Genomic DNA, 13419 nt, shown 5'->3' with positions numbered 1-13419 from the left:
CAGAAAAAGCAAGAGAGTTCCAGAAAAATATCTACTTCTGCTTTATTGACTATACCAAAGCCTTTTACTGTGTGAATCAAAACAAACTGTGGAAAATTCTTAAAGAGATGGGAACACCAGACCACCTTACCTGCCTCCTGAGAAATCTGTATGCAGGTCAAGAAGCAACTGTTAGAACTGGACATGGAACAACAGACTGGTTCCAAATAGGAAAAGGAGTACATCAAGGCTGTATATTGTCACCTGCTTATTTAACTTATATGCAGAGAACATCATGCAAAATGCAGGGCTGGATGAAGCACAAGCTGGAATCAAGATTGCTGGGAGAAGTATCAGTAACCTCAGATATGCAGATGATACCACCCTTGTGGCAGAAAGCGAAGAAGAACTAAAGAGCCTCTTGATGAAAATTAAAGAGGAGAGTGAAAAAGTTGGCTTAAAACTCAACATTTAAAAAACGAAAATCATGGCATCTGGTCCCATCACTTCATGGCAAGTAGATGGGGAAACAATGAGAGACTTTATTTTGGGAGGCTTCAAAATCACTGCAGGTGGTGACTTCAGCCATGAAATTAAAAGACGCTTGCTCCTTGGAAGAAAAGTTATGACCAACCTAGACAGTATATTAAAAAGCAGAGACATTACTTTGCCAACAAAGGTCCGTCTAGTCAAGGCTATGGTTTTTCTAGTAGTCATGTATGGATGTTAGAGTTGGACTATAAAGAAAGTTGAGAGCCAAAGAATTGATGCTTTTTAATGTGGTGTTGGAGAAGACTATTGAGAGTCCCTTGGACTCCAAGGAGATCAAACCAGTCAATCTTAAAGGAAATCGGTCCTGAATAATCACTGGAATGACTGATGTTGAAGCTGAAACTCCAATACTCTGGCCACCTGATGGGAAGTACCGACTCATTGGAAAAGACTCTGATGCTGGGAAAGATTGAAGGCAGGAGAAGGGGATGACAACAGAGGATGAGATGGTTGGATGGTATCACTGATTCAATGGACATGAGATTGAGCCAGCTCTGGGAGTTGGTGATGGACAGGAAAGCTTGGTGTGCTGCAGTCCATGGGGTCCCAAAGAATCGGACATGACTGAGTGACTGAACTGAAGAGTGTGACAGCATTTCCCTCTGGGTCTTCGCATTGCAAAAGCAGAACAATCCCAAGCCTTCTACAGTTGTAAAGATAATGGAGTAATATTTTAATTGTTTATTCAGATCATTACTGGTGTCAATGCACTTAGGAGGCAGAGAACTATAGTGGTTTAGGGTACGTTTTTTATATTGTCAGACCTAAGTCTGATGCTCAGCTCTGCCATTTACTATTTGTATGTGTTAGCCACTCATTGTGTCCAACTCTTTGCAACCCCATGGACTGTAGCACACCAGGCTTCTCTTGTCTGTGGGATTCTCCAGGCAAGAATACTAATGGGCTGCCATTCCCTTTTCTAGGGGATCTTCCCAACCCAGGGATCGAACCCAGGTCTCCTGCATTGCAGACAGATTCTTACCATCTGAGCCACTAGGGAAGCCCCTATTTACTATTTAACTTTGTGCCAATTGTTTAACTCAACTTTGCATTTGCTTGACTAAAAAATGGGAATAATAACTCTCCCATGTAAAACATTTCATGTCATGCCCAACTTACTAAGTATTCCAATGTGGGGCTTCCCAGGTGGCGTTATTGGTAAAGAATCTGCCTGGCAATGCAGGAGATGCAAGAGATGCAGGTTTGATCCCTGGGTCAGGAAGATCCTTTAGAGTTGGAAATGGCCACTCCAGTATTCTTGCCTGGAAATGGTGGGTCCCTTTAAACCTGATTTTTCTCAGCATCTCAGTGATGAAAGGTCTGGGAGTGGCGAAAGCACAGCCAAGGGGCTTCTGGAAGCCCCTTTACTGGCTTCACCATTATTATCAAAAAGTGGCTTGGTCTGAACTAGCTGGGTGCTCACAGTTCAGTACCCTCTGCAGACAGGAGACAGGACCAGGGGATGCCTCGCTGAGGAAGTCAGAAATCCGTCTACACTGAGAATTGCAAGCTAAGTGGGCAAGTGTTAGCTGTGCCCTCTGGGGACAGTGTTTACTAGAAAAACATTTGTGTGGGCAGGTAATGTACTCCCCATACAAAGCAGAACCAATACTTGAAGGTGTTCTCCCCCAACCCCATCTCTTTTTGGCCACAAGATCTTATTAATAGTTCCCCAATCAGGGATCAAACCCACACCTCCTGCAGTGGAAGCATAGTCTTAACCACTGGACCACCAGGATAGTCCTTACTTGAAGGTGTTCTTGATATCATTAATACTTAGAAGAAGCCAACTTTCATTGTGTCTCCCAAGTCCCAATAATACGTCACAAGTTTCAAGAACTCACACATGCAAAACCAAGTCCTCTTCTGTGTATTTTATACTCCCTAGCTAGCCCTCCTGGTTACCAATTATTATTTTCTGTCATGGGGGAGGAGTGACTGGAACCATACAACAATAGCCAAAAATTGTGTTGGATAATTTCTAGGAGAGGTGAGCAGAATAGAGGTTGTTGCTTTGAGTCAGAGAAAAAAGTAAAGCTAGAGGATGGCTTAAGGGGACAATGCTTTCAAGAGAAGTAGTAACTGAAGACTGGGAAGCAGCCTTATAATTTTCTGAAACCTGTTGCTTCTTCCGGTTTCCTATTTGACATTGCATAGTAGTTTCTATCTTTGGGGAAGATGCTTTAAAAAAAAATGCCATTGGGAATTAACGCATGGAAACCAAAACTTGGGGAAAAGGTTTCTATATTTTGATCTTGACATAGCATCAAGTTTGCTTCTCCAGACTTGTCAGAACAATTCTCATGAGCTGATATCATTGTTAAAGTGTGAAGAATTCCACAGACAGAGGATCCTGGCAGGCTACAGTCCCATGGGGTGGCAAAGAGTCTGACACAACTGGAACAACTTAGCATGCACACACACTTTCTATTCCTAGTTACGTCAAGGTAATAAACTACAAAAACCTACTAGGGATCTGGCAGACGGTTGAGACGGAAGCCTGATCTCTCAATGGGTCTTAAAATTATGTGGTCACATGAATTTACTCTATTACCCTAAGGTAGAAATATATTAATACATGCAATGAGAGATTTATATTGTGGCCTACTTCCAAATTACAGTAACAACAATCATTTAAAATAGTTTGGTTTATAAACACCAAAGTCCTAATGTATAGCATAGGGAACTATATTAATATCTTGTAATAAATCATAACGGAAAAGAATATTACAAGACTGTATATATGTGTATAACTGAGTCACTTTGCTGTAAAGCAGACTGGTACAACATTGTGAATCAACTATATTTCAATAAAAATGAAAAATATAATAGATAATAAGAACTTACTGTATAGCATAGGGAACACTACTTAAAACTCTGTAATGAACAATATGGGAACAGAATCTTAAAAAAAATGGATGTATGTATGTATTACTCTCACACTAGCAAAGTAATGCTCAAAATTCTCCAAGCTAGGCTTCAATAGTATGTGAATCAAGAACTTCCAGATGTTCAAACTGGATTTAGAAAACGCAGAGGAACCAGAGATCAAATTTCCAATATCCGTTGGTTCATCAAACAAAGCAAGAGTTCCAAAAAAATATCTACTTCTGCTTTATTGACTATGCCAAAGCCTTTGACTGTGTGGATCAAAACAAACTGAAAAATTCTTCAAGAGATGAGAACACTAGACCACACGACCTGCCTCCTGAGAAATCTGAGTGCAGGTTAAGAAGCAACTGTTAAAACCGGACATGGAACAACAGACTGGTTCCCAATAGGGAAAGGAGTATGTCAAGGCTGTATATTGTCACCCTGCTTATTTAACTCATATGCAGAGAACATCATGCGAAATGCAGGGCTGGATGAAGCACAAGTTGGAATCAAGATTACTGGGAGAAATATCAATAACCTCAGATATGCAGATGACACCACCCTTATGGCAGAAAGTCAAGAACTAATGAGCCTCTTGATGAAAGTAAAAGAGGTGAGTGAAAAAGTTGGCTTAAAACTCAACATTCAAAAAATGAAGATCGTGGCATCTGGTCCCATCACTTCATGGCAAATAGATGGGGAAAGAGTGGAAACAGGGGCAGACTTTATTTTTGAGGGGCTTCAAAATCACTGGAGATGGTGACTGCAGCCATGAAATTAAAAGATGCTTGCTCCTTGGAAGAAAAGTTATGACCAACCTAGACAGCATATTAAAAAGCAGAGACACTACTTTGCCAACAAAGGTCCATCTTTTCTAGTATGGTTTTCTAGTAGGATGGATGTGAGAGTTGGACTATAAAGAAGGCTGAGCGCCGAAGAATTGATGCTTCTGAACTGTGGTGTTGAACACTCTTGAGAGTTCTTTGGATGCAAGTAGATCCAACCAGTCCATCCTAAAGGAAATCAGTCCTGAATATTCATTGGAAGGACTGATGCTAAAGCTGAAACTCCAATACTTTGGCCACCTCAGGTGAAGTTTGAAAAGACCCTGATGGTGGGAAAGATTGAGGCTGGGAGAAAGGGACGACAGAGGATGAGATGGTTGGATGGCATCACTGACTCAATGGACATGAGTTTGAGTAAACTCTGGGAGTGATGGACAGGGCATGGCGTGCTGCAGTCCATGGGGTCACAAAGAGTTGGACATGACTGAGCAACTGAACTGAACTGTACATAATGACTAGAATAAGTTTTATAGAATCAAAACAGGACTCAAATGCATAATTTTGAGCAACTGAACTGAACTGTACATAATGACTAGAATAAGTTTTATAGAATCAAAACAGGACTCAAATGCATAATTTTATCTCCCTACCATCTTTTCCCAAGCAGGCTATTGGAATAACCAACGGAATAATGATTGGTTTAATATTCAGTTAGCTGGGAAGTGAGGAAACACATATGAAAAATACAGTCATCCCTCAGTATCCACAGAGGATTTGGAATTCCATGGATACCAAAGTTCAAGTCTGCTGAAGTCCCGTATATAAAATGGTGGTTCAGTTGTTCAGACTCTACATTCTCATTCCCATTATCCCTGGCTGAGGAACTAAAATCACACAAGTTGCATGGTGTGGCATAAAAAATTAAATTAAAAAAATACAATTTTTAAAAATTTAAATAAAAAAATTAAAAAATTAAAAATAATATGGTTCAGTACAGGGAATACAATTAGCCCTTCATCTTTTGATGCAAACCCCACAGAAACAGAGGGCTGACTGCAGTGACTCCTGTCAACAAGTTTTTGTTCTTCTGGGTTCTAGAAATCAAAGCAATGAAAATGTCAAGTAAAAAGGATGCTGACAGGGCTCAGGTTGTATATAGAATTTCTCTTTGTTTGTCGTTTAACTGGCATGAACCATGTCAGGCTGTCCCAGGCATGTTAAACTGTGAGGCCCTAGTAGAGATTTTAAAGCATTCAACTGGCTCACAATCCACCTGAACTTTCTAAACATCTTGAGGCAGCAGGACCTTATAATCATGCTCTATGGGAACTGGAGGCATCATGCATGAAAACAAGACTATAACAATAGATCATTTAGAGGTGGCTTGGAAAGTAGTTAGTTTTAGGATGAGGTTTATTAGACTCTCATAATTACTGAACTATTAATGTTATCTACATCACAACCTTCAGCAAATACCCACAGCAAAGTTTGGCAGTGTTTTTAAGGAAGTTAAAAATTTTCTATCTGAATGGACTATATTGAGCCTTAGTTGAATACACAACTAAGAAGTTGGCCCTTCTACACTTACATCCTCGCTCAATAAACAAACAGAACCCAAATATTCTATTGCATCAGTTTTTCCCTAACTAGTCATTATCCTTCAAAATGGAGATTCGAACCCACTTAGTTTTACTTGCTGAGTTTTCTCCCAATCCCAGTTTTAAAAACAATGGCTGGAGACACAAATTCTGTGTAGACAAACACACACAAAATTCTTTTCTATGCTCAGCCTCCTTAGACTCCCACTCATTTAAAAAAAGGTTTCTTTTTAGGCCTGGAAGCTGATTTAAGGACCCAAGTTGTCAAATAGACAACTACAGAATTGAGACGTTATGAATGGCTTTGTTGATTTCCCTAACGTTAACTGGACGTAATAATGTCTTTTCCTTTCACTTAATTTCTTTCAACACCACAAATACTAAATATATTTTATTTTCCTGTCCCTTTTACAGCAAAGGTGAAGTACATGCAACCTAGTTAGAATTCTCCTGTCTCAACAGTAAGAGAAGCAAAAAGTTGGATTTCAAGTGTCCAGTTTGTCCTTGTGCTCCTTGGAAGAACTCCTGGTCTATAAATTGACAGTACAGCTGTTGGCTGATAATTAGGCAGAAAGATTAATACATCCTCAAAGTAATTTTCTGTCAGGCCATTGACCATAAGGGTTTACAAAATACTTATGTTTAAATAAAGGCAATGCCCATTTACAAGGAACTAATGAAAAGAATTTGGATGTAGAATAAAAACCTCAATTTGTTTTCCACTCAGTACTGACAGAAGTGTCCTGTGCTGACTGAATGGTTGGACAATGTAGGGTGACTGCCATCACTGAGCCAAGATACCATCACACGCTTCAGAATCAGGCTGTCTCGTCAAAGCCAGCCTGCTTTACTAGGCAAAGATGGGAACAGGATGCTAGAGGCTTTTATCAACACCCAGTTGACATGTGAGAAAGGGTGAAATTTGTAGCCGTAAATCTTGCAGAAACAAAGTAAATCTGCAATTTATCCACAACTTAAGAAAAACAGTGAAAACAAGAATAAAACAGTATTATGGTATATGGGAAAGAGCAGCTGATTTAGTAGTCACATCTGGCTTCTACTATTAATATTTGGCTCTAATGGGCCTCAAGCAAGTCCCTCAACTACCCCAGACACGCTCTCATCCAGGATATGAGTATATGCTTGATATAACTTCGATGGTCTCCCAACTGTTTTTCAGTTGTGACATAAGTATTTTAGATTTAAGGAAGGACAGGATCAGAGACTATTGTTATATTTTAATGCCCATCATATATTTAATTTTAATAATCAGTTTAAATAAGGAGATATTGATGCTGGCCTTGATGAAAATCCTCAAACATCTAGCAAGAACTATGATAAGACTGAATTTAGGTCAAGACATGGCAACCAAATTCAAGATTAAAAAATGCCAATATGACACATGGAACTTCAATTTCCATAATGCAATTTGATACTGCTATAACTGTAGTTCTTAACAAATTTTTAAAAGATCCTTACTAAGGATAAGAAAATTTTGCAGTTGTTAAAAAATTAAGAGTACTTCAAATTTATCAGAAATGCCCCAATATACAAACACCTAAGCTAGAAACCACCTATAAGCTACTGTTATATTTTACTCAAAGTAATTGTTATTCATATCTTGACTGATCTTGACAGTGGTACACATGGCTGGTTTAGATTTACACTGGACTTGTGTAAAATGTAATACTATATATGTATCAGTAGATTGATCACTGGTGCAAATTAACATTTCTTTTTTAGTGAGTTGAGTGAGTGCTAGTCACTCAGTTGTGTCCAACTCTTTGCAACTCCATGGACTGTAGCCTGCCAAGCTCCTCTGTCCATGAAATTCTTCAGGCAAGAATATTGGAGTGGGTTGCCATTTCCCTCTCTGGCAATCTTCCCAATCCAGGGATTGAACACGGGTCTCCTGTATTGCAGGGAGATTCTTTACCATCTGAGCCATCAGGCAAGCCTGATCACTGGTATAAATTAAAAAAAAAAAAAAAAGTTTAAGCTGTTGTTGATTTATCCAGATTTGTTTTATAAAGCCAAAATTTTCAATGGGTTCCCTCATGGCAAAGGAAGATGCCATGCAGCACATACAAAAGATACAGTCTTAACATTAACTGCAAAGGAAGTTCCCCATCATATTAGTAAGAGCCAGGTTATTATGCCTTTTTCTAGTGGCTTCACTAAAAAGCACACTTAAAGGAAAAAAATCTAAGAATAAAAGAACAAGAGATTACAAAAAGTATGCTGTTTTGGAGGTATGATGTGACAGTGTCAATAAGGTAAGTGTGCTAAGTAAAATGTTCATAAAGAATTTTCCATTGTACTGTAATAGGCCTTTTCCCTATAGTTCTCCTTTAAGAACTCCATTTCTAAAGCAGAGTAAGTAATTTCAGGAATTTCTTCATTGAATAGATAAATATAATATGACAAAAGCAATTCTAAGGCACTTCTCTCTTTAAAAAACTTTTTAAAAGTGTGGTTAACACATTCTTAAGGGTTCACATTTGTACAATAGAAACAAATTTGTAAAAGGACATATCATTATGGAAAATGTTTAAATGTGACCAATGCTTTTAGAAGGCATTTTGCAGCATCCTACACAACAGATTCCACAACTCAGCTTAATCTTCAGACACCCACTTGTGCCAGGGTCAGTAGAACGGAAAATTCTACTTATCAAAAACTGAATTTCCTGTTTAAAAGTAAGCACCACCTTTGATAGCAAAGCTCTTTAAGTTCCTTCCACATGAACTACTGTATTTGGCTTTTACTGGAACTACCAGTAAACTCCACTATCACTCTGATTTAGGAAAGCACAACATTTTCGGCGTGCACAAGTTCCAATGTGACCTTGCAATGTGAACACTCTGTATACCACAGCAGTGGCTCCTGGAGGAACAGCTGAGCAGCTGTCACGTTTCCCGGCAGAACAGGGTGTAACATTCTTTTGCTCACCAAGTTTATTTAATGGCACACTCCAACTTTCAGGGCATGCAGTTGGCTGAAAACTTCAACCATTTCCATTCACTGCTGTGAATCCATTATTAAACAATTTGAAATTTTTTTTTTACCCATTTTAATCTCTTAACAATAAACAAATGAAAACAAACTATTTTATACTATTTGGGTCAAATTAATTTTATTATGCTCCATGATGAATTGCCACCAGTGCAACATCCTATTCACTATACATTTCAAAAAAAAAAAAAAAAATTCACATACTAAACAAAATTTCAGTTGATAAATGGAAATGAATGATTGAAAGTCTTTATGAATCTCATACATACAATATGTGGCTAGCTGAAATTGTCTATCACGTAGTATTTAGATATAAAAAGCCTCATGCTAGTTTGTTAAACGCGAAGGCTACCAGACAATCATTTAGCTGGAGTGCATGTGGGAAGCTCTCAGACGACGCACAGGTATAGTGCTGTCCACGGTGCGAGGCGGTGGAGGACTGAAAACATGCAACCTTTACATCTACAGTGGATTTAGTCTTCATGCCTGGACTGAATCCCACAGCTGCTGTGTTTCAACCAATATTAATTTAGACTTTGTGCAACAACAAAAGTCTTTTTTTTTTGTCCTTTAAGAAGAAAGAATAAACTCAATTACCATTGGCAAATTTTATACCCATCTCACATGTTTAGAATTGTGTTTCCAATTCGAAGATTTGATATCCTCTGCTCAGAGCAGCTCCTGATAAATCTTTATAACGAAGTTAGCTAGAAAACCCTGCATTCCTTGCCCTAAAGTGAACAGATATCTTAAATTGGCATTAAAGACATTTCCAAGATATTGCAAAAAATTTATATAATGTCTAAAAGAAACAAAAAGGAAAATGATCAATATTATTTAAAATAATTAAAACGTTCTATTTACCATTTGCACAAATTCCTAATTTTATTGGTTGTTGTTGTCCAGCCTCATCCACACCAGACCCACAGAAATTAAGCCACAATAATAAAAAAAAAAAGTAAGCAGAAAAAGGTTTTTAGCAGCAGAGGGCACTGTTTTTTTTGCAAGAAACAAAAAGTCTAGAATCTTTCCCATGAGCTTAAATTATTCCTGCAAGGTAGGTAACAGTCTCTGAATAACTTAACTATTGTACTGCACCACTTACTGCTTTCAGCAACAAAACCTTTTAAATTATTTCTCATGATAACTAGATGCATGATCACTAGAGATTATGTGATAACTGGTTAAAATTCAAGCCACATCTTGCAGGTCCAGCCTGTCAAGATCATGCCAATAACTAGATTTTGGTCGGTACAATTATAGAGAGCTTAATTTTTAGTCAGATATTGTGACTATAGTAATGAAATACATTTGGAACTACATTCTGTATATGACTCAATGTGAGAAAAATAGGTGTCTGTATTTATTTAAATCAGATCATTTTTCTACCTAAAATTTAAAGTAGGCAGGTATGATAATTAATGCTATATATATGAAACAATCACCCTTAGGCAGACTAGTGTACTGTAGAGAGGCAAGGAAACCCTAATTTTAACACATCATGTAGCATATATAACAGATATGCAGGTTGTAAAGTTTTATTTTTGCTTTTTAAAAATCTATCATTGGGTTTTGTGTTCCAAGAAATTTGACATTGGGACCATCAATCTTTTAAGAAAAAGGTAACCCTTCACCTGACATTTGACAAAAACCTTGAGAAATTATCAAAATTTAAAAAAAAACACCCAGCATATTATAGTTTCACTATTACAGGGTATACCTTAGCCAACTAGGTAAGATTTCTATGGTTGGTATTTCTGAATTATCTCAATCCATACAGACTGCAAAATAAAAATACTTAATCCTACCTCATTTTTATGTTCTGAATTTTTTATAGTAAATTAATCAAATACCACAATGTATAGCCTCCTTCAGTTCATGTAGTATGGAATTATATCTAAGATCCCCTAAACTTTAACATCTTTTCTTTCAGAATAATACCAAAAATACTTTTTAAAAATTTTTGCCAAAAAGAGCCTGCCACATTTGCTATAACACAAAAATAACCTCAGTCAAGTATTAGGGATGCAAGGGCTCCTTATGATTCCAGCCTCCAAATACCAGATCTGTACAACAACAGGCAATACTGCTGTAAGAGGTGTGTTACTCATTTTCCCAACTAGCATCTCTGTAGTGATTTTACGTAGAGTATATTGCTAAAATTTGAGAACTTGCATCAGTGTAGTGAAGTCTAGAGAACTGTGCAATGTATCAGTTTCAACATTCATGTGGCATGTGTTCAAAAAGAAGGGGCTAAATAAACTAAGGTTTGCATCACTTAAAAAAGAATGTAGTGCTATACTAGATTTTAATAAGAAAATTTAGGTACAGAAAAAGTAGGGTATGAAAATAGTGTTTTCCTTCTGGCATTATAACTAAATTACATTAAGGTTTTTGTCAGTCTCACATATAATATTTAAACTCCCTTATTGATGGAATGAAAAACACTCACAAATCAAGTGAGCATCCTGGTGTAAACGTGCACACAGTCACAGGGAGTAGCTTTGCAGAGGATTATGACAAACCCTTACAGATTAAATGAGGTATTGCACAGATTAATAAAAAAAAAGCAAAAAGGCAACAAAAATATACAGCAAATTGGTAGAACATTTACATGATAATTTTACAGAATCCATAGACAGAAAGTAGTGTTTAGTATTTCACCTTAAAAATATATATATATAATATATAGATCAGTCTTCCCATTCATCATCATCCTCAAAATCTTCATCATCATCTTCATCCTCATCTTCGTCTAGAAGAGAATCAGTAAGACAATTAAAACATACACATAAATAAAATGACACAACATAATTCTTGCTATTCAACTTCTAAAATACAACCTGGAGGAATCCAGTTACTAAAATGGTTTAAAATGAATCAATAAAATACATTTAAAGAGTATTTGATTGTGAGCTGAAGATTAGGAGTAAGAAGACTTGGATTCTAGTTCCTTAATCTCTATGGAACCAGTTTCAACCTGTGCTTCCTTATGTGTAAAATCACGAGTTGATCTCTCTGAATCAACAGGGCTTCTCTGGTGGCTCAGATGGTAAAGAATCTGCCCACAATGCAGGAGACCCGGTTCAATCCCTGGGTTGGGAAGCTCCCCTGGAGAAGAAAATGGTTACCCATTCCACTATTCTTTCCTGGAGAATTCCATGCAGGGAGGAGCCTGGTGGGTTACAGTCCATGGGGTTGCAAAGAATCAGACTGGGCAACTAAAACTTCATTTTCTATGAATCAACACACATATCACAAGAAAAGCTGCAAAAAAAAAATATACTTGCACGTTGTTTAGCTGACTTCAGTTATAATTCCAGTGACAGGTAGGAACCGCATCAGCACTAAGCCATAGAGGAAACAGAGTAGGCACCCCAATACCCAATCTCCTTTTCTACCCTGATTCTCTCTTGAACCCACTGGCACTGCTCTTTCCCAGTCACCAAGGACCTACTATCACTAAAAGTGAACTTGAACATGAAAGTCCTTCAGTCGTGTCTGACTCTTTGTGATCCCATGGACTATACAGTCCATGGAATTCTCCAGGTCAGAACTGCAGTGGGTAGCCTTTCCCTTCTCCTAAAGCTAAAGCTCAATTCTCTGTTTTCAGTTTTGTGACCCATCACACCCATCTAACCCAGATGATCACCCTGCCCTCCTTCAAACTTCTTCCCTGACTTCTAAGATACCACATTCGCCAGTCCTCCAAACTCTACTAGACTTTCTCTTCTCTGTTTATACCCACTTCTTTGATGATCTCATCCAGTTCTGTACCTTTAAATACCGTGTACTTAATTACATGCAGAATTATATTAACAGTTCACATCTCTCCCCTGAATTTGACTCATAACCAAATGCCTACTCAACATATACTTTTAAATTTTTAGTAAGTATCTCAAATTTAATATGTACAGAATCAAATTCCTATCTTTCCTTTCAAACTTGGTCCTCCTAAATCTTTCTCCATTCTATTAATGAAAACTTCACTCTTTGAGTTGCTCAGGTCAAAAACCTCAGACTCATCCATCACTCCTTTTTTCCCAAATTTTGTTTTCAATCCATCAACAAACCCAATGTTATCCACATTCAAAGTATAACTAGTATCCAACCACTTCTCAGGAGCTACCAATCTGGTTCAAAGCTGCATCATATCCTGCTCGGATCACTGCCAATCATTACTCTGCTAAGAACCTTCCAGTGGCCGCCCACCACAGTCATGGCCTCCAAAGCCTTACTCTCGGCTTCCTGCCACCTCGCATACTACTTTCTTATTTTTTTCTTCCTTATTCTTCTTTCTCTTTCTTCCTTATTCTTCTTCTTGTTCCACCCCTACTGACCTTGGCACTGTTCCTCAACCTCAGGGAGTTTGTATTGGCTGTGCATATTTTCCTGTTTTCTACATGGTTTACTCCCTGAACTCCTTTGAGTCTTTTCTCAAATGATATCTTAGGTAAGCCTCATTATCCTATGATAAATGAAATTCTCTCTCACAGTCTGTTAGTCTTTTTCTGCTTACTTTCTTTCCTTAGTACATATCACTATTTAAAGTACATATTTTCGAATTTGTTTTATTTATTATCTCTCTCTTTCTCACTGGAATAATGCATGCTCCA

General features: G+C 37.7%; 1 protein-coding gene across 2 annotated transcripts in view; it reads right to left on the bottom strand.

Annotated features, from left to right (window-relative positions):
• Window positions 1-11158: 11158 nt before the first annotated feature.
• The window catches only part of LOC102284135 (WASP like actin nucleation promoting factor), a 79384-nt gene continuing 77123 nt past the window's right edge, over window positions 11159-13419 (bottom strand). For both annotated transcript variants that reach the window (XM_070369297.1, XM_005893450.3), the window contains one exon: window positions 11159-11558. In XM_070369297.1, coding sequence (XP_070225398.1) covers window positions 11497-11558 — 62 coding nt within the window. In that variant the 3' untranslated portion in view covers window positions 11159-11496. The remainder of the gene's footprint in view (window positions 11559-13419) is intronic.

This window comes from Bos mutus, chromosome 4, assembly GCF_027580195.1.
Source record: "Bos mutus isolate GX-2022 chromosome 4, NWIPB_WYAK_1.1, whole genome shotgun sequence".
NCBI lineage: Eukaryota > Metazoa > Chordata > Mammalia > Artiodactyla > Bovidae > Bos > Bos mutus.
This window is presented reverse-complemented; position numbering and strand designations above follow the sequence as displayed.